This window comes from Canis aureus, chromosome 34 (genome assembly GCF_053574225.1).
Source record: "Canis aureus isolate CA01 chromosome 34, VMU_Caureus_v.1.0, whole genome shotgun sequence".
In the NCBI taxonomy this organism is placed as follows: Eukaryota; Metazoa; Chordata; class Mammalia; order Carnivora; family Canidae; genus Canis; species Canis aureus.
The window spans coordinates 2,032,275-2,054,171 of NC_135644.1; the positions used below are offsets into that span (position 1 = coordinate 2,032,275).

A 21,897-nucleotide genomic window follows, 5' to 3' on the forward strand; every position below is an offset into this window, starting at 1 on the left:
GGGGTAACACCCTGGGCCGAGGGCAGGCGCTAAACCGCTGAGCCCCCCAGGCGTCCCCAAGGCAGAGACTTTAAAACCAGGGAGGAACGGTCACTGGGGCGAAGCGTGGAAGGTCCAGTGATGCGAGGGGCCCACAGGATCCACCGAGCAGCAGCCACCGCCAGACGAGGTGGCTGGACCCGGGCACGAGGCCCTGGATGCGAAGGCAAAGGGAATGATAATGACCAAGAGGAGATCGTGTCCAAGGGGAGGCTGCTCTGGTTCGTTTCTCAGGTAGAAACAAGTCAAATTTGTTTGAAAGTGAAAAAAAAAGGGCGGGGGACAAATGTAAAGCAGAGCCAGAGAGACAGGAGGGTCAGGGGAAGTGGAGGGAGCAGGTGCTGATGCAAAGCAGCTCTTATGTCCGGAGCCGCTGCCCTGTACCCAGCACCAAGCACCCAGCAGCGGGAACCCAGCACTCAGTACTCAGCACCAAGCACCCAGCACCGAGCACCCAGCAGCAGGCACCCAGCACTAAGTACCCAGCACCCAGCAAAGAGCACCCAGGACCGAGCACCCAGCAGCAGGCACCCAGCACCCAGCACCTCCCATGTCTGAACTCCCCCCGTGTGACACACACTCAGGTTTGAGGGGACGCGGCCCCAGGGACAAGGCAGGAACCTGCGCAAATGCCGAGCCCAGCCGGGGCCTCCTGAGGACGCCCTCACCCCCAGGGCTACGGTCTCCGTGGGCAGGTCCCCAGACGGCACAGGGCGGCCAGAAAGGCCACCGTGTCCCTTGAGAGGCCAGGAAAGATACAGACGCCTGTGGGGCAGGGAGGCCTCGGCGAGGCCGGGACAGCGGGGCGGCCTCGGGGAAGCCGTGTAGGCCGGGAGGGAGGGGCCTCCATCACAGGCATCGCTTCCTCGGTCAACACGCGGCCTCACGTGCTCCTCCTGGACACGCGGCACCTTGACGGGCTCTGCAGATGACCCCGGCCTCCCTCCTGCGTGGACGGGACTCTACACTGACGTCTTCGTTCCTGTGCTCTTGGCACTACAAGTCTTGGAACTTTCATGAACGATCACAGAAATATCACAGCGAGACAAAGGAATCGGACCGAGAACACGTCCCTGTGGACACGTCCCCGAAGACCTTGGTCCCTAACTGGAACGGGCTGCTCCAGGCCCCGGTCCCCTCGGTGGCCGGCTGCGGGCCTGCTCCAGGCCTGGGCTCGGCAGGGGCCCGCTCACCGCACTGCACGGAGCGCGCACCCTCACGGGCAGGCGTTGACCGCACAGGGGACCCCACGCGGCGACGCGCCTACTCTGGGGGAGCAGTAAAGCAACGAGGGGACAGGGCACAGGGCAAACGGCAACGGCGACCACCAGCCAGACGGGCAGGAGGAGATAAGAGACTGGCCAGGCGGCGGCGAAGCATGTGCCCCGCGGGCGCCCCAACGTGAGGCCACAGCGCGGGAGACAGAAGCTACCAGCGGGCCGGGAGCAGGGTCCCAGCGGCCACCGGGGTCCATGCGTGGCCTTCCAGCACCCCAGCCTCCCGCGGCCCTGCCCTCCGCGCGGGGCGCCCTGGGGCTGTGGTGCCCTCCCGGGCCAGCTGTCCCCGGCGGGGCGACGGCTCCTGGCCTGCGGCTCTCCCCACCGAGCCCTCCACCCGGCCCCACTAAGCGCTCCCTCTCCAACCCCCTCAGGCCCCACGAGGCCTCGCACACATCTCTTCGTGAACGGTCCCTTTCCTAAAAGCCCCTGGCGCTGCCCCGATGTAAGCTGTGTCACCTGTTCCCTGGCAGCGCCCTGCGAGCCCAGGAGTCCAGGCAACAGTCCAGGGGGAGCAACGGTGGCGTGGACCAGGGCGACAAGCAGCAGTCAGGTGTCCATTTGCTGACAGATACGAGCTCAGGCATAAATCCAGATGTGGGCCCAAGAACCCAAGGGGTGGGAGGCCATCAAGGAAGACTGATTTCTTAAAAAATCACAAATCAACGGAAAATGTGCACAAATGCATTAAAAGTGGCACGCAAGGAAAGGGATACCGTGGCTTGCAAACACAGGCAAAGGTGCAGGCTCTTACCGTTAAAGGAACGCAAATTAATACGACCACATACCACGATGCGACATATATGACACATGATATTTAAAATAACACGCGAGGGGATCCCCAGGTGGCTCAGCGGTTAGCGCCTGCCTTCAGCCCGGGGTGTGATCCTGGAGACCCGGGGTCGAGGCCCCCGTCGGGCTCCCTGCGTGGAGCCTGCTTCTCCCCCTGCCTGTGTCTCTGCCTCTCTATGTCTATCATGAATAAATAAATAAAATCTTAAAAAAAAAAAAAAGGATATACACGTGTGTAGGGATAAGAAAATTCTAGAAACATCTGCACAACTGCTCGCAGCGAGTGCCTCTGCGCAGCCTGAGGTCACAGACTCCTGATGTGCGTACAGACCCTCTGTGGACCGCTGGAGACTTTCCGACCAAGCACACGTGGTATCTCCTCAACAAACAAAATAGCACCTGAAGGTCGAGCTCAAGGACAGCAGCGGACCACCTCATGCTGCATGCAGACCTGGGCGCCGAGCCCGGGAACGTTCCTGAGCGGGACGACCCACCAACACTGACCTACGGTTCCACGTCACTGTCGTTTCTAGTTTGTGAGAAAAACCTAAAAGTCCTGACGGTGGTCAGCGTGGCGAGGCCCCGGGCCTCCTCGGTGCGGGGACGGAGCCAGCCTGCGCGCCCTGGGCACCTCCCGAGCACCAGCCACACGGGGACGGTGGTGACGGGCTGCGCACGGCTGGCTTCGGATGGCAAAGGCCAAGCACGACCCGACTTTCTACCACGAGTCAGGTTAGTGCCGGACCGCCGGGCGGGCACAGGTCAGGACGCCGGGCACGGTCCACGCCGCGACTCCTGGGCCGCGGCCACCCCTCGCAGAACCGACGCCGCTGGGAGCTGGCGGGACACGACGATCCGGGGGGAACCGGTGACCTCCAGGCTTGCCCTAAATAGTCCGTCAAAGCCCCGTGAACCCAAATCCGTCACAAAAATTTGGAAAGACTCTTTCGCCAGAACAATGCTGCGTTCTTTCTTTCGGGAATTCTCCTAAGTTCTCACAAACGTGGGCAGACACGCATGCAGCCGCGGACGGGGCCACACGCGCGTCCCCTCGTGGACTCAAAGTCAAGCCCCTTAGGTCTTCTGATCCGGCTCACGGGAGCCCTCTGCGCCCCACAACTCGGACCCACACAACATTCCCCGCAGGTAAGGCCCGACGGTCACCCAAGCCACAACGCAGGGCTCACTCGATAAACCTAGGCCTAGAAGCTTCCTCCCTTCAGCCCTCCCCCGCCCCCGGGGCAGGACAGACCCCTCGACAGGCGCTGGCAGCGCGGCCCAAGGCTTAGATTAATTCACCACCGGGGACGTGATCTACCACAAAAACACCGCGGCAGATTTTCCCCGGATTTTCCCCGGATTTCTACGGACTGGCACGAGGAGGCGGAAATGGAAGCCGTCCCAAACGGAGAGCACAATGGACTGCTGAGGCTTTTATGCAGCACAAAGCTGCGGGGAGAAAGGAACAGGAGCCTTTTGTTCTCATGGAACTTTCCCCGGGGATCTGAGCTGCTCATATACATTGTGTTTATTAAGTAGTTCTGTTTGAGTTAAAAGTTGTTTCAAAAATTACAGGATCACGGGGCACCTGGGGGGGGCTCAGCGGTGGAGCATCCGCCATGGGGTCGGCCCAGGGCGTGACCCCGGGTCAGGGGATTGAGTCCCGCATCGGGCTCCCTGCATGGAGCCTGCTTCTCCCTCTGCCTGTGTCTCTCTCTCTCTCTCTCTCTCTCTCTGTTTCTCATGAATAAATAAAATCTTTTTAAAAAATTACATGGTATCAAAAAAATATCAAATGGGGGGAATGAAGGGATTCAGGACAGCCCCCCCCCACCCACCAAATTACCACTTTGGCATATGGATTATTTTGAGATCCTGCAGGCCGAAGAAAAACGTTTATTCTTCCCTTAACCACACCGAGGCAGCTAAATTGAGGGTCTTTCCCAGAATAACAGTTATTAACAGAAATAAGTTTTAGCTGAGTGACCCATCTCTAGGGTAGGGCAAACATCTAATTATCTAACATCTGCTCTTTTTTTTTTTTTTTTTTTTTAGGGTGTGATTTGTTTGAGAGAGACAGAGAGCATGAGCATGAGGAGCGGGGAGGGGCAGAGAGAGAGGGAGAAGCAGAGTCCCCAGCTCTGGGCCGGACCCCAGGACCCTGGGTCACGACCTCAGCTGACTGAGCCACCCGGCACCTCAAACATCTGCTTGTCATATGACCCCATGAAGCGCGTTCCTTTTCCCTGAAACCCCAGACCCTCAGCCCCTTTCTCCTTGGCTCACACGGAGCATCTTTGGAATCTCCACGTCTCCGTGGTTTCCCGGTGTCTACACCTATTAAACCTGATGCTCGGGGGATCCCTGGGGGGCTCGGCGGTTTGGCGCCTGCCTTTGGCCCAGGGCGCGATCCTGGAGACCCGGGATCGAATCCCACGTCGGGCTCCCGGTGCATGGAGCCTGCTTCTCCCTCTGCCTGTGTCTCTGCCTCTCTCTCTCTCTCTCTCTCTCTCTATGTCTATCATAAATAAATAAAAATAAATAAATCTTTAAAAAAAAAAAAACCTGATGCTCTCTTGTTAATCGGTCTCAGATCAGTTTGATTCTTACCAGCCAGAAGGATCTTCGGAGGAGACAAGCATTCTTGCTCCCCACACCCCCGCGACCAACAGGACAGAAGGGAAGAAGGGGGAAAATATCAACTAATATAAATTGAGGAACGGGACCGGCGCTCCGACCTTTACCTGTTGCGTCAAATTCAATTGGCTGGCACCCGCGGTGAGCAGACCAGTCACACTTGAGGACTTGTCCTCCTTCCACAATCCCAGGCTGGGTGGTGTTCGCTTTGGGCGCTCCCACCAGGAGAAACATCCTGCTAAAAGACAAGACGGAAGAGGAGACTTTAAAATGACGCAAAAGCAAAAACATAAAAAATAAGAAAACTAAATGATGCAAAAGCATAAACGACGACGTATGACCTGCGGCGGGTCATCACTCTCTCGCTTTATCCGCGGCGATGTTTGAGGCGCGGGTCAGAGGCCACACTCCGAATATGAACCGTTCGCCGCGTGTCAATCACATCTCAAAAAGGCTGTAAAAACTACGCTGCCCAGGGTCCGGGGCCTGGCGCTGTGACGCTCGGTTTCGTATTTTGCGTTTTGCGGAGGTTTTTGTTCGCTGGTCTGTGTCTGTCGCCTGCTGTGGACTTCCTAGATCTCGCATGCCAACCCAAAAGATGCACACGTACCTGGTTCTAAAGTACGGGGATGCTAAACCTGAACGTTTCTCCTTTGGGGCAACTTGTCTTGTTTCAGAACTATTACGTCCCATTTTAAGCGACTAACAGATTTCTCTCTTCAGAGGGCTAATGTCATCAACCCCCAGCCCAACCCCCAGCATCGGTCTTCGACCTCTCATCAGAATAAAACGAGCAGAAGACAAAATAATCAAGTTTTTAAGCAAAAGAGACTTTTTCCCTCAGGCTTTGTTTTTCCTGTTCATTCAGAAGAAAGAAGCGGCTCGAGTGTGTCCCGCACAGAGGCGCAGAGCGCAGCGCTGGGCACCGGAGACCCAAGGCGAGCAGCGCAGCCTGGTTCCTGCCTCGGAGGGGTCGCCTGCTGACCCGGAAAATCAGGCTCGCTTCCCGGGCCGCGGAGGAAACCACGACCGCTGGCAGAGGGTGTTGGGAAATAGGGACGGGAAGTCCTCTTTGCACAAGGAAGCGAGCTGTGAGGAACGGAGGGGAAAGGCCTCCCCGGGTCAGGGGAAATCGCAGGAGGTTTGCCCTGTAAAGAATGCGCAGCGGTCTCGGTTACATACAGTAGCACGGGCACCTCCATCTCAGGAAACGGAGGGACACACGGGGCTGGAGGGGGACCTCGGGGGTTGGCGTGCCGGGGGCGGGGGAGCAGGTGCAGGAGCTCGGCCCCCAGGAGCCTCCAGGAAGGAGGCTCAGCGGAGGCCAGGAAGCCCGCTGAGCGCGACGGGACGAACGTGGGAGCTCGCGGCGCTCCACGGGGGGCCCTGGGCCACGGTAATAAGGTCCGTGGGAAGCCTTGGAGTTTTTTTTTTTTTTTTTTTTTTAAGCAGAAGAATGACACAATCCAATAAAGAAAAGTAGATGTGGTGCCTTTGGGGGATCAGATCAAGGAGGGAGGGGAGCAAAGTGGAACAAGGAGAGCGAGAGACGGTGGGCGGCTGGGAGGGCGGCGGGTCACCGCAGGTCACCACGGGTCGCCACAGGCGGGGGAGAAGACCGAGAAACGCCAGCGGCCTTTCATTCAGGGGCGCACGGGGCGGGAGGAGCGGCCACTGCACCTGAGGGGGCCCGGGAGCGGGGAGGCAGGCGGCGGCGGTGCTCACGGGACGAGCAGGGGCTGCACGCTGGCCCGGGACACCTGCGCGGCTCCCCGGGTGTCCTGGAGGTCGGTGCTGAGCCCAGGTGGGTCCAGAGGGGCGCCGAGGGGCCTCGGAGAGAGGAGGGCCCAGGAGCGAGCCCCGAGGAGCCAGGGCACTCGGGTCGGACAGGGCGCGTGAAACACAGGCGGGAGCGAGGGAAACACCGAGGTCTGAGGGCGCCGGCGCAGTCGGAGGCACGAGGCCTGCAGCAAACGCCGGCCCGTTATTTCGTTTCCCTGTTAAACACCTGGTCGCTTACGTCCTCGCAAAGGACAGTCTTCGGTGCCTTTCACGGGTCTGCACAGTCGTGAGCGGCCCCGCTCTGGAGCGTGGAAGGCTCCCCTGAGCTCCTGCACCCCGTCTGCGCTGCACGCGTCCTGCGTGGCACCTGCCGAGTCGCTCCAGAGCCGGCCGCCCGGACGGCCGCCTGACCGGGTCCCGCTTCCCGGGGTTGATCGCAAGACCCTGGCTCGCGGGCAAGTGTCCCAGGCAGACCCCGGCTCGCGGGCAAGTGTCCCAGGCAGACCCCGGCTCGCGGGCAAGGCTCCCAGGCAGACCCCGGCTCGCGGGCAAGTGTCCCAGGCAGACCCCGGCTCGCGGGCAAGGCTCCCAGGCAGAGCACCGCCTGCTGCGCCAGCGGCCCGCGGCCCTATTCGGCATCAGCGCGACACCCGGGCCGGCGCCCTCTGCTCGAGCTCGAGGCCGACTCGTTTTCCTTCAGGGGGACGAACCCCCCGGCTCTGAGCAGGAGGGCCCCAACCCACGGACAGGGGCACGAAGCTCCTGGCAGCTCCTCCGGGGCAGCGGCCACCGCGTTCCTCAGGTACATACGCACGTGTGTAGGCACATACGTGTATATACACAATTTTCCACTTCAAGTCAAAACTTTGGCCCCCGAAATCACACCGCTTCCCCCTCCATCCGGATGAAGTGATTTTTGCGTGCACGACAGAGAAGAGAGGATCTCGGACTCCGAGGCGCACCCTCCAAGGTCTACACCTGAAAAGGCCCCGGATCCGTTCCTGCAACAGTCCTAAGACGCGCAACAGGAGCCCAGGTCCACACGGGATCCCCGCGCTGTGGATCACAGCTGGGGTCCCGGTGAGGACGGGTCGCCTCTGGGGCCGTGGCTCGCAGCAACCCCACGGGACCGCTTGCAGGGGCTTTCGGAGCCCGCCCTCCTGCGCGGCGGCCAACAGCTTCCTTCAAAGCAGGGCGACTCGATTCATCTTCGCCGACATAAGCAGCGTTCAAGGAAAGTCACTTAAGTTGACAGGTAAAAAAAAAAAAAAAAAAAAAAAAGATGGGATCCCTGGGTGGCACAGCGGTTTGGCGCCTGCCTTTGGCCCAGGGCGCGATCCTGGAGACCCGGGATCGAATCCCACGTCGGGCTCCCGGTGCATGGAGCCTGCTTCTCCCTCTGCCTATGTCTCTGCCTCTCTCTCTCTCTCTCTCTGTGACTATCATAAATAAATTAAAAAAAAAAAATTAAAAAAAAATTTAAAAAAAGGACAAAAAAAAAGACAAAAAAATAAAAATAAATAAAAATTAAAAAATAAATAAAAATTGACAGGTAAAGGGCAGCCCGGGTGGCTCAGCGGTTTAGCGCCGCCTTCAGCCCAGTGTGTAATCCTGGGGTCCCGGGATCAAGTCCCACGTCGGGCTCCCTGCATGGAGCCTGCTTCTCCTTCTGCCTGTGTCTCTGCCTCTCTGTGTTTTCATGAATAAATAAATAAAATCTTTTAAAAAGGGGGAGGGCCTTCTTTTTCCCGCTTCCTCAAAAGACCACTAATTAACTAAAATGCAAGATCTCAACAGACCAAAAAAAAAAAAAAAGGAAGAAGAGCACCAAACAGGGAACTTGCAACATTTGCTGACACCAGTGAGGAGCTGCAGAAGGTACGGGGGGGAGTGGAGACTTGCAGAGATTTATTTCACTGCCGAGCGGTGAACACGTGACGCTGGGCAACTCGGGCCCGCAAGCCTGCAGCCTTCTCCGGACTCAGTCCCTCTCCCTCCAAACCGTCGACCCGAGAACGGCATCAGGATCCCCATCCTCACCATCCTCCTCAAATGAGACATTTCCATTACCTGCCCTCGACCTGATGGTCTACGCACACGAGCGCACTGTTGAGGGACATCACGCCAATAAACTCTAAAAGCTAAAGGGCTGGGGGCGGAGGGGTGTAGCAGAAAGAGGTAGAGGGAGGGGGCGGAGGGTGGAAAAGCAGGAGGGGAGAGAGGACAGAAAGGGGAGACGGGGATGGGGGAAGGAAGAGGACGGACCGAGACGACCCGGAGGGCGCCCGCGGGCCCGTCCCAGCAAGGTGTGCTTTCTGGAAGGGCAGGTGCTTCGGAGCGTGACCTCACGGCCAAGGGGACGCAACCAAACAACGGCCAGGGCGTTTTTTAAAACCGTCCAAATGAACCAAGTTATTTGGCTGCTTTGGGCACCGACTCCTCCAACATAAAGCAGGTTTTGTGCAGTTGGCGGACCGTGGGCTGAGCAATGAATGAGCCTCCAGCAACGTCAACCTTTGAAAAACTATCACATACATCTGTAGAACACAGCGTGTTTACGCAGCACCAGCGGGTTTCCTTGGCTCTAATTCCAGTCTCAGGTTCGCTTTTCATTAAAAAAAAAAAAAAAAAAATGAATGCCACAAAGTCAACAGTTCTATGATATAGAACAGGCACGGTAACCGTGACCTCTGCACGTTCTCTCTTTTCGAACGTCTTATAAAGCTCGGACGTCATCAGGCGTAAGCCACGTGGACGAGAAGGCCGTAGCGTGCACCTGCCGGTCACTCACGGTAAGAGCCAAGGGCCACAGGGCCAGGGCCCCGGGGCGTGGGAATGAGCTGGAGTCACTGACCTGGAGGTGGCCGGGGCGGAAACAGCGCACAATGGCCGGGAGCTCGCGGGCCTCAGTGGGCCTCAGTGGGCCTCGGTGGGCATCAGCGGGCCTCAGTGGGCATCGGCGGACACGGCAGGCCTCGGTGGGCATCGGCAGGCCCGGCGGGCCTCGGTGGGCATCGGCGGGCCTCAGTGGGCATCAGTGGGCCTCAGTGGGCATCGGCGGACACGGCGGGCCTCGGTGGGCCCGGGAGGCCGCGGGCAGTGTCAGGAGGCATCAGAGAAGACGAGACCCACGAGATGCTCCAGAGAGATGCAGCCGCAGGGCCCGCAGCTCGGAGGCCCGATGAGGCCCCGCGGAAGGAAGGGGGCCCACGGCGAAGTGGGGCGCAGAGGGGAACGCAAGGCCCGGGGACGAGGGAAACTTCTGGGACCTTCTGTCCTGTGACTAATCGCTGACGAGGATCGGGGGAGCACAGCAGAGGCCCAGAGAAACAGAAGACGAGAGGGAGGACGGCGCAACTACTCCCCGGGCGACCGAGAGCAGGCGCTAGCGGCGCAGGGCCCCAGCCGGTGCCGGAGCCGGAGCCGCGGCGGGCAGTCGGCCGGGCGGGCAGGAGCGGGCCGCGGGCCTGAGGCGCAGCGCTAGCTTCCGGCGGAGCCGCTGCCAGGGCGGCTGGGCATGGGTCATGGAGAGCCCCGCGGGTGCCGAGCGGGGGGGGGGGGGGGGGTCCCCGACTGTCCTGCCAGGCCCCCGGCGGCCAGGCCGCACCCACCCCCTTGTCCCCGCTCAAGGGAGCACAAATAAACTGCAAATAAAGCTCCACTAGCACCTGTTTTTCTAAAGAATTCATTTTAAAAAAAATAAAATTAAATTAAAAAATAAAAGTTTCATCTATTTATTAGAGCAGGAGAGCGGGGGCGGGGGGGGGGCAGAGGGACGAGAGCCGCCGCCTGGCCTCCGGGCTGCAGCCCCCAAGACCCCACCCAAGCAGGAACCAGGAGTGGGTGCTCCAGGGACGCGCCCGGGGGTTACCTAACCCCGTGGGGGGGGAGACGGGGGCGGGGGGGGCAAGAATCCCAACCGGGCGCTGCTGGTCAGGGGGGAGAAGATGCAGATGTAAAACGAGACCGCGAGAACTCGCGTGTGAAGAACGAACAAGAAAATCGCCCCAGTACTTTCTTCCTAAAAATTTAAAACTCGAATAGGAAAATTAAATGGAACTTGAATTCCATGCCCTGTCTTGGATCCCGCCCTGCCTCCCACCCCACACCAATCCACCCTAACAAACAAGGCCTGAAAATCCCTGTGGCCTCAGTGACCTTAATCCTAATACAGAGCTGATCCGTCCCTGCTCCCCCCAGGGCTTTGCGCTCCAGAGCCAAGTGTGTGAGTAAAAGGGACCGTGAGTTTCGGGAGAGCGCGGCGCGGCACGCCAAGGAGACGGCGCTCGCAATTAAAGCGAGGGCGCAATTTTTAATTTCTCCAATTATTCCCCATAAGAAAAACGTTGACTTCACTTCATGGCCTATATGTGATCTTTAAATTCTATGTAAGTTTGGCAATCTAGTCATCGGAAATCAATGTATACAAGAAAAAAAAATTATGGAACGCTTATTTTTCAGAATTTTTAAATCGCAATTTTTGTGACTTTTCATTTTAAACCTAGGACTCCTTACTGGAGGAATTTCCTTGAGGAATCCCCTTGATGTTTTTCCTTAGTAATTCACTTTCTGTTTTCTTTAATAAGCAGTGATTCAGGGGCGCCTGGGGGGGGGGGGGCTCGGTGGTTCAGCACCTGCCTCCCGCCCAGGCGTGATCCTGGGGTCCCGGGATCGAGTCCCGCATCGGGCTCCCTGCAGGGAGCCTACTTCTCCCTCTGCCTGTGTCTCTGCCTCTCTTTCTGGGTCTCTCAGGAATAAATAAATAAATAATTTTTTAGAGAAACACACACAAAAAGAAACAGTGATTCTTTACTTTTCACAACAATATGGAAATAATATCGATTTTTTTGAACAAAAATGAACCTAAAATAATACCTGTGGGAACTTAAATTTTTTAAAGATTTTATCTTATCTTAGAAAAAGTTGGCATGCAAGCAAGCAGGGGGAGGGGAAAAGGAAAGGGAGAGAGCGAATCCCAAGCAGAGTCCCGCACCGAGCACGCGGCCCGACAGAGAGCTGGATTTCACAACCCGGAGATGACGGCAGGAGCAGGAAGCCAGAGCCAGGGCGCTCGGGACACAGGTGCCCCAACGGGCACCAAGGAAAATGAGAGGCCATAGAAGTCTTCGTTACTGTTGCTCCTCATTAATCCAGGAATTCTTCCTTCGGAAGAATCTTTTTTTTTTCTTAAGATTTTATTTATTTATTCATGAAACAGAGAGAGAGCGAGGCAGAGACACAGGCAGAGAGAGAAGCAGGCCCTGCGCAGGGAGCCCGACGCAGGACTCGATCCCAGGACCCCGGGGTCACGCCCTGGGCCGAAGGCAGGCGCTAAACCGCTGAGCCACTCGGGCTGCCCAAGAAAAAAACCTTTAATTAGCAAATACTTTTTTTATGATGTGGATATTTTTTTCTTTTAGAAGTTTATCATCACACCAAATAACAGCAACAATAAACGCAGCTGCTAATATAAATGGATGCATCCTCAGTGCTTAAGTTTAAAAGTATCTTTTACAAAATTAAGCATAATTTTACATGAATCTTTGCTAAAATCTGAAAAGCTCAGTAAGCAGAAGTCTTTGTTTAAATGTAAAAAAAAAATCTTCAAGATTGATGTGTATTTTTTTAAGGTAGGCTACATCTAGAGCTCAGCTGCCCATCAGTTACAAAGTCATGGGTAAACGTTTCAAAATATTATATGGGATCAAACCAAGTTCAAGATCACCTTACCCCTGAAGGCCACCCGGAGGTCATGAAACCTGTGGGTTCCTAATATATTCAAGGACCAGAGCGACTAGTCAAAGATCAGGCATCCAGCCTTGTAATCAAAAACAGCACAGGGCAGCCTGGGTGGCTCAACGGTTTGGCGCCTGCCTTTGGCCCAGGGCCTGCTCCTAGAGACCCAGGATCGAGTCCCACGTCGGGCTCCCTGCATGGAGCCTACTTCTCCCTCTGCCTGTGTCTCTGCCTCTCTCTCTCTCTCTGTGTCACTCATGAATAAATAAGTAAAAAAAAACAAAAAAAAACAGCACACATCTCACCAACAGTGCAACACTACTGCGTTTTCCTTAGCGACCACACTTGACCTTTATCGTGTCCTTATCTTTACCCTGCTGAGCCCAGAGGGCTGCCCAGGATCACTCCCACCATTTGCAAAACATTCCATCCACTAGAGCATGTAAGTGCTAACTCTTGCTAATTTAAGTACCGACTCTTGATGAAGCACAAAGCGTATTTTCAAACCTGTAGAATTCCTGCACAAAGTACACGTAAGGGGGCCTGTACCACGCGGGCACACACCTAAAAACAGCTGGAAACACACAGGCTTTCAGGTACCAGGTAAGGCTGACAAAAATGATCAAATCGAACGAGAAGGCTCAAAAATGCTGCCCAAGTTGATTGTTTTTTCCCCCCCGTTCTGGAACATGTGCGCTCAACGGAAAGCCCTGAGAATGGGGACAAACAAACAAAAAAACTGAGCTCGCTACAGAAAACAAGGTCTGGTTTCCAGTAACCGCTTCCAGCCTCCTCCCTGGTGCGGGGGTCGGCACCGAAACCGAAGGACGATGCACAACAACAGGCCCGACAAAGTGCTTAGATCCTCCTCAAATCGGGCAGGAACGGGTCGGGGGCCGGTCGGCCCGGCGCGCGCTGAGCATCCAGGCATCCGCCCTCCTCCCCGGAAAAGCGCCGCCTCCACCGGGCGCGGGGAAGGAGGCGGGACTCGGCACCAGCGAGGCCGCAGCAGCTTTGCGGGTGGAGGTGCAGACCTCGCGGGGCGGCCACGGGCAGGGACCGGTGTTCCCCGGGCTCCGGGGGGGGGGGGGGGGCGTGACGTCAGCGCCCGCCAGGTGGGGGCCAGGTGGGGGCCAGGTGGGGGCCAGGTGGGGGCCAGCGCGGCTCCAGGACGGAGCTGAAGTCTCAGCCCCGCAGGGTCCCGGCGACCTGGGGCGACCTGGGGCGACCCCCCGCGACGACCCCAACCACGAATCACTATAAAGAACACCTGGCACATTCCCTTCGTCCGCTCAGCCCCCCCCCCCCCCCAGGTGTGCAAAGGTCCCAGGTCCCGGGGCAGAGAAGGTACTACGCCAGGTGGGGGGTTGGACGGGAGGGGAGTGGGGGTGGGGGCTCGGAGGTGGGGGGACGGGAGGGGGTAGGGGCTGGAGGTGGGGGGAGGTGGGGGAATGGGAGGGCGTAGGGGGATGGAGGTGGGGGAGGGGCTGGGGGACGGGAGGGGAGTGGGGGTGGGGGGTGGAGGGGAGGAGGTGGGGTACGGGAGGGGAGTAGAGGTGGGGGGGAGGAGGTGGGGGGCTGGGACGGGAGGGGAGGGGCAGGGGCTGGAGGTAGGGGGAGGAGGTGGAGGAACGGAGCGGGAGTGGAGGTGGGGGGCTCGGACGGGACGGGAAGGGGCTGGAGGCGGGGCCCGTTCGCGGGCACAGGGGTGCAGCCGCGGGGCGCCCCGAGCGGCGGGGCGGAGGGAGGCGGGCCGGGCCGCACCTGGACCCGCACCCGCACCCGCACCTGGACCCGCACCCGCACCCGGATCCGCACCCGCACCCCAGGTCGGGCCGCAGCGGAGGCGGCGCGGGGTCCCGCGGGCCCGGGCCCGGGTGGCTGCAGCCGTGGGCGCGGAGGGGCGCGGAGGGGCGCGGCCGGAGGGGGGGCGGACGGACGGACGGACGGACGGACCGCGGGCCCCGGCGGCCACTCACGAGGACGCGCTGGGCACGAAGAAGTCGACGGCGAAGCCGAAGTAGCTGCCGCGGGGCCCGGCGAACTCGGCGGCGCCGTCCGCGTCCAGGTTGAAGGCGCGGCCCGGGCGCGGCAGGAGGCCGAGCGGCAGCAGCAGCAGCAGCGGCAGCGGCAGCGGCAGCGGCGGGCGGGGGCGCGGCGGCCGGGACATGGCCCCAGGGGAGCGCGCGGGGCGCGGGGCCGGACGCCCTCCCGGGGCGCGGGGCAGGCGGCGGGGCGGGCGGCGGGGCGGGCGGGGACTGCGGCGTCGGGCCCGCCGGCCTCCCGCTCGGCCGCTCGGCGTCTGGGCTCCGGCTCCCGACTGCGCGGGGCGGGGGGCGCCGGGCGGGCCTCGGGGCGCGGGCGGGGAGGGCCGGGGAGGGCCGGGGAGGGCCGGGGCGGGGCGGGCCGGGAGGGCAGGGGAGGGCCGGCCCGGGCGACGCGAAGGACGGGGCGCAGGGAGGGGGCGGGGGGAGGGCGGGGCCTGAGCGCGGCCGGGGGGGAGGGCTGGGGGGAGGGGAGGGGAGGGGAGGGGAGGGCCGGCGCGGGGGGCGGGCCCTCGGGCCAGGAGGCGCCGGGAGGCGGGGCGGGGCCTGAGCGCGGCGGGCGGGGAGGGCTGGGGACGGGAGGGGAGGGGGGCGGGGGGCAGGGGGAGGGGAGGAGGGCGGGGGACAGGGGGAGGGGGGAGGGGAGGGCCGGCGCGGAGGACGCGAAGGACGGGGCGCTCCGGCCCCGGGGCGCAGGGAGGGGGGCGGGGCCTGAGCGGGGAGGGGAGGGGAGGGGAGGGGAGGGCCGTCGGGAGGAAGCGGAGGAGGAAAGCGCTCCGGCCCCCGGGCGGAGGGGGGGCGGTGGGCGGGGCCTGAGCGCGGGAGGGGGAGGGGCAGGGGGAGGGGGAGGGGGCCGGGAGGAAGTGCAGGGGGCGGGGCGCCCGTGGGAGCCCGGCGGTCGGGGCGGCGCGGAGCTGCGGCTGCCCAAGGCCCAGCGCCCGGAGCCCCGGCGGCGGCCGCGCGGTCGGACGGGCCCCGAGCCAGGTCCGGGGGCGGAGGGGGCGGAGGGGGCGGAGGGGGCGGAGGGGGCGGAGGGGGCGGAGGGGGCCCCCAGCACTCCTCCCGCCCGACCCCGCGCCCCCGCCCGCGCTCCCCTCCCCTCCACTCCCCCGCCCCCCCCACTCCCCCCGCCCCCTGCACTCTCCTCCCCCCCACCCGCGCACTCCGCCCCGAGCTCCCCGAGGCCGGAGGGGTGGCAGGAATAGGGTGGCAGCAGGGGTCTCCGGCGGCAGCCCCGCCCCGCCCCGCCCGGTCCCCAGTCCCCAGTGCACGAGCCCACGTGTGCGCCGCCCAGTACGCGTCGGGGTTTCCACGAGGGGGGGCACCTGCACCCAGGGGTGCGGCCAGGGCCCGGCCGGGGCGTGCAGCTCGCTCCTTGCGGTGCGCTCCCAGCTCTCGTTTCCTCCCCGAAGGAACAGGACCAAAAGGGAAATGAAATGCCCAATCCGAACTCCTACTACTTAATTGCATTAAATTTGACTGGATCTATTAAATTCAACTGCCTTGAATTCGACTGAAAGCTGTGCCGCGAAACCCTGGGCCGCGTGTCACAGAGCAGGGCCCGGCAGGCAGGTCCCTAAAGGAGTGGCCGCGTGGCGCCCTGACCCTGACCCTGCCCCATACCCGGGAATGGGGACGCCCCTTCCCGCCACCGCGTTGCAGGTGCACCGGGACGCACCACCCCGCGGGGCTTCTGGTCCTTGAGAGCCGGGTCAGCGCCCTTGGAAGTCGGCCCGCGCAGGAGGGGCCTCACCGCCCCGGCAGGCAGGCCTCGCACCAGGGATTTCTCTGGTCCGCGTGGGCCCAGGCAGCGGGGATGTGCCCGAGACAGGGAAACCCGGGTTGCATTCCATGGGGGTGGAGCTGGGCCTCTCCCTCCATCCGGTGACACCCCTTAACTGCTTTGTCACACTTTCCCCACTTACCAGACCCGGATAACAATACATCTGCTACCTTCAGTGTAATCACTTTCTTACAGACCCAATAAAATATCAGTAGAAAAGGATCCTGACTTGGGGTTTTACCCCCTACCAATGCCGTCCTTTACTTAGAAGCTCGATTCCCTTCGTTTCTGTAAATGCAAATGCCTGAATTCAATTCCTGGGTTCGTTCAGTACTAGCTCTGTGAGCCTCGGTGGCCTTGTCTCTAAAATGGGACGGATGATGGCACCTACCCCTGGGATTGAGCGCTACTCGGCTACTCGTTGCCATCCATACCCCTAGGACTTAGTAGGGCCGTGATAGTGAATGTGCAGGACACTAGGCCTGTATTCTTGCTCTTGGAGGCCTAGGACCTACCCAGCAGTTCCTTCACCAACCACAGCCCAGCTGGCCCCCCCGGGGCTTTGTCTCTGTGCACCCCAAAGCACACTCCCGTTACTCCAAAATAATGTTAAGAGGAATTTCAAATGTTTATCTCCCAGCACCAAGGGGGACTCGGTTCATGACTCGGGAAGCCCGTCTGCAATCCCGGCTTCCTACTCTCCATCTCCCCAGAGGCTCGAACCCACTGAACTCAACTGGGGAGGGTCCCCCCTGCCTTTGTTGGCTGACTCTCTCCTGCCTCTCCTCCCCCAGCTATTAATGAGGGACATTTACTTGGCTTCTCCGGCTTCCATCCCCACTCCCCCGCCCACCCCGTGTGCTGCATTATCCTATCTGAAAAGATAAGAAAAGATTCCCAGCCAGCTGCGGGGAAACTGGAAGTTTCCCCGAGATTGACATCTTGTTCACAGCGCTCTAGCTTCCTAGAAAACACTGGCCCTCCTCTTGGACCACTTCCCCAGCCTTCTTCCGACCGCCACATGCAAACCTACACCAGGTCCTCCATCGAGCTATTTCCTACTTTTCTTTCTAGATGTGTGTCAGGTGTCCTCAGGTCCCCCAGGAAGCCCATTAAGAACCATGCTTTGCTGTTTTTGTATCCTTAGCATTCAACCCTGGACTTAATGGCATTAATCCTACTGTCCAGAGACTTAACAATTGCATCAAGTTTACTCATATGCTGGACACTGTGCTAAGCATTTTGATACGTACTAAATCACTCCTTAGTCATAAAATCCTATCAGATAGGTTCTATTAGTAGTAGCCCAAGTGGAAAGACAAAGAAACTGATTCTCTAGGAGATGGAATGATTTTTTCAACATCACGAATCCTTGTGGACAAGGAAGGGAATTAGTGATGGTCGCCAAGGCCTTCCCCGTGCTTGAGAACCTGGGGCGTCTGGGACCTCCTCAGGCCACCTGGCGTGGGAGTTCATAGCCCCAGGAAATGAAGTCACCTGGGCCTCATTCAGGTATCTTTCCCGCTGCGAGGCAGAATGAAGATGCCCCCTGAGGATGCACTGGCTCATATCCATGAACATTGGAAATGAAAAGGGGAAAATGGTCCCGGTCCTCATTTACGGGTCTAATCCTCCCCATAACATTTTCATATCAGCAGGAATCAATCATCTGTTGCCTTCAGATCAGACCTCCCTTCCCTATACTAGCAAAAGTTAGCCACAAACTTCGGGTTCAGATAAATGGTGGGGAAAATGTGGAAATATCTTAGTTCTCCTGTTGAAAGAGCAAGACAAAGGTGACGAATCTTTCGAGGTGTCAAAAACAAATACGCGACTCTCCTCCTGTCTTGTGTTTGGTTTTGTCTTTAAATGGTTTAACTTGAAAAAAATAAATAAATAAGTAAATAAATGGTTTAACCTTTATAGCTTATTGCTTAACAGAAATATTTGCTATCCAAGAAGCTTCTTTTGATTTTTTTATCCCCTGAAGACTGAAAATACTCACTGTCTCGTCTCTAGCTTAATGAATAGAAAACATTTCACTATCTCTTTTCTCTCCAACGTGCTTTTAGTTTTCCCACTTAACCTGGTCCTGATATGTTCATCTCTTCCTTTTAATACCATGGTTTACTTTTACCAATAGTAAAACTGAAATAACCATATTGATTGCTTTTGTTTAAAAATCCTAAGAATGTAATATGTATAAGCACCCATATTAAAAATTACTAATGATATCACTGCATAACCTCAAATGTAAAGAGAAAGTAAGTGGATTAACAAATTATGCATAAAATATATTGTTTCCACTAGAGTCAAACTTACATTATAAATATCCAGCCATGGGCAGCCCGGGTGGCTCAGCGGTTTAGCGTCACCTTAGGCCCAGGGCGTGATCCTGGAGACCCCGGATCGAGTCCCCCATCGGGCTCCCCGCATGGAGCCTGCTTCTCCCTCTGCCTGTGTCTCTGCCTCTCTCTCTCTCTCTATGTCTCTCATGAATAAATAGATAAATAAAATCTTAAAAAAAAAAAAGAAAGAAAACTGAGACTCAAAACACCAAATCAGAAGTCCCAACACACAAAGTTAACTTTAAACCTTGGAAACAGAAAAACAAGCCCTTTGGAATTCTGTGTCCGGAGGGAGCAGAGCTTGGGGGGCAGGAAGCTTGGGTAAGGTAAGGACCCGGCAGGTCTCCTCGGATGCACCATGCACACCCATTCCTCTGTGCCTCAGGTTCTGGGGTGGTTTTTATTTTTATTTTTATTTTTGTTTTTTTTTTTTTTTCAGTCTGGAATACCTTCTTTCACCTTCTCTCCCACCCCAGTTCCACCCAGACCTCTGCGTTCACCTCAAGGCTCATCCTTCTGGGAAGTCTTACATCGCTTCAGTTCCTCCTTTCTTTTTATTTATTATTTTTTAAAAGATTTTACTTATTTATTCATGAGAGACCCAGAGAGGGAGGCAGAGACCCAGGCAGAGGTTGAAGCAGGCTCCACGCAGGGAGCCCGACGTGGGACTCGAACCCGGGACCCTGGGGTCACTCCCTGGGCCCAAGGCAGGTGCTCAACCACTGAGCCACCCAGCGATCCCCCCCCCACTTTCTTTTTAAAATAACTTGTACTTCCAAATCTAATCCACTCACAACTTAACATTTAATTATTCTTGTACTTATTTCCTGGTGTTTCTGACAGCATTCGAAAGAAATCCTATTGAATATTAATTCTTGATGTTTTCAGGCATCTCTATTTTTTTTCTCAGTGAAATGGTCAGTTCCTTAAAAATAAGAGCTGTGCCTTCTTAATTTATATAACCTCCCATAATGTTGGCATTTCAAAGAAACCACTAAGATCCTTGCTGAAGAACTGTCTGTACAATCCCGCGGGGGACGCAGCGTGCTGCCCCCTCAGCCTTACTGAGGCATGCCCCACAAACCTGTAGGGAGCTTGCTGATCCTACCTGCACCCCTAACTGTTCAGAGCCCAGCAGATTCCTACTGAGCTGCAAGAAACCAAGAAGTATTTACTGAAGGAGAGATAAATGAGGGTGAGAGCAAAAAGGCCACGGTCGCCTTGACAAACTGAACACGTGAAGGTAATAAGTGGGTAAGTATTCTTGCGTAAGTGAATGAACGCGTGCGCTTTTCAACGAGTAGAAAAGCCCAAGAATATCTGGTACGGTCATTGCATGGCTAGGGAAAGAAAAGGATTTTAAAAGGATTTTGACTTTATCTAGAATTGTGTTTCTGAGATTCGTAGCTGCTTTTCATTCCCGGTTGCATTTTGGGATTAGGATTTGGGGCTTATGAAGGAGATAAAAATTAATCACGGATGACGAGAAATGTCCTCTGCGTTGCTGGAGTTCTCGGCATCTCGTTGTGAAGAACTACTGCGCCCTCAAGATAGGCATTTTTTTTTAGTTCATTTATTTAAATACTCTCTATACCCAATGGGGACTCACACTCACCACCCCAAGAGCAAGAGTCTCTCGCTCTTATAACTGAGCCAACCAAGCGCCCCTCGGCATTCTCTACTTCTGGTGGCTTTCAGAATTTCCCTTCAAATAGTCAACGTGTTGTAAAAATGTAGAAGGAAAGCTGTGTGTGTTATTTTATTTAAATTAAAGATTACAGTGTCCTAAAAAAAAAAAAAAAAAAGATTACAGTGTCCTTTTACATTATAACCACCGAAGAGGATTTCGCTTGTTTTAGAGGCTTGAGGTGTTGATGTGTGCTGAGGGACAGGCCACATTTCTCAGTAAAGCCCTTGTCGTACAAAAAAAATCCATGTTTGGAATAAGGGTAATGCTGTCTAAATTACTCTTCTATCGCTGAAAAGTCAAATTGGAGGCTTAGCTATAGAAAGCAGAGTGTCTGTGATATGTTCAGAATTAGCAGACACATTTCTAAAGATAATACACCGAAAAAACACAGTTTCAAAAGAACACTCTGCTTTATTTATATCATGAGTCATAAAAGGAATCATGGTACAATTTTAAATGTCTCTGGCACCTGATAAATGATTGCTAATACTTTCCTCCTACTAATCATTTTGCGTAAATGTAGCCTTGCCTTGACTGGAGATTATAACTCAAAACTTCTAATTCTTTTTCCCCTCAGATGGATGATAAATATAAACAGTCATAATCAGAAGACCTTTAAGAACTACAGTCTACACACTTGGGCTTGTATTTATTTTTTCCTTGGAAAAAAATGGCAAGAAAATGTCATTAATGACAAAGCACACCATTTTTAGACTGTGTATGTATATTCTGGGTGTATAGTTCCTGGAATTCTTCTCCTTAGATACACGCTTTGGTCTTACTGTTATTTAGTGATATGTCACCCTAGGATCATCGAAATTTTTTTAGTAAGTAAAAATAAATTCCATATATCGAAAAGGCATAGCTAGGCATATGTCTACAAAACACGAGTTTTAGGGAGAAATTTTGATATCAAGAACATAAGAGGGATCCCAGGGTGGCGCAGCGGTTTGGCGCCTGCCTTTGGCCCAGGGCGCGATCCTGGAGACCCGGGATCGAATCCCACGTCGGGCTCCAGGTGCTTCAGGAGAAATTTTGATATCAAGAACATAAGAAAGTGATATTATCATACCCATGTAATACTATTAAAGTATGATACTGTATAATGCGATCATAGAATCCTATATCAGTGAATGTTACTGAAGTTACAGAACTTAGTATACACCGGCATCCACCCTTACGTGCCCTATTATATAAAGAGCTATGTAAATCTGGTTTTTAACACAAATAAAACATAAATTTATTCCTATGACTATTGCATTGGTTTTCTTTCGACTCATTCCATTTACACTGGCCTTATCAAAAAACATGTTATTTGGGGGCACCCAGGTGGCTCAGCGGTTGAGCATCTGCCTTCAGCCCAGGTCATGACCCCAGGGTCCCAGGATCGAGTCCTGCATCGAGTTCCCTGCATGGAGCCTGCTTCTCCCTCTGCCTGTGTCTCTGCCTCTCTCTCTCTGGGTCTCTCATGAATAAATAAATAAACTCTTTAAAAAATATATGTTATGTGTTCATTTATTCATTGGATCCCCTATATGCCCCACGCTGCCATCAGAGCTTGAATTACCAAGACGAATTAGGTATGACACCTGCCAGGAACTTAGAGTTTAATGAAACACATACTTAAGTCAATAATAGCAGCTTCAATTTATTTATTTATTTATTTATTTATTTATTTATTTATTTATTTATTTATTTATTTTTCAGCTTCAACTTATTAAGGGACATACTTTACTATGTGCCAAGTGCTCTATTAAAATGCTGTATG

General features: G+C 56.1%; 1 protein-coding gene across 2 annotated transcripts in view; it reads right to left on the reverse strand.

Annotated features, from left to right (window-relative positions):
* The window catches only part of ITGAV (integrin subunit alpha V), an 87,612-nt gene extending 73,164 nt beyond the window's left edge, over window positions 1–14,448 (reverse strand). Inside the window, exons 1-2 of one of the 2 annotated variants that reach the window (XM_077883159.1) lie at window positions 14,243–14,448; window positions 4,853–4,980 (exon numbers count right to left, since the gene is read on the reverse strand). In XM_077883159.1, the coding sequence (XP_077739285.1) occupies window positions 4,853–4,980; window positions 14,243–14,433 (319 nt within the window). In that variant the 5' untranslated portion in view covers window positions 14,434–14,448. Of the gene's footprint in view, window positions 1–4,852; window positions 4,984–14,242 lie in introns of both variants that reach the window. The other variant, XM_077883158.1, reaches the window with a different exon arrangement.
* Between the last annotated feature and the right edge of the window lie 7,449 nt (window positions 14,449–21,897).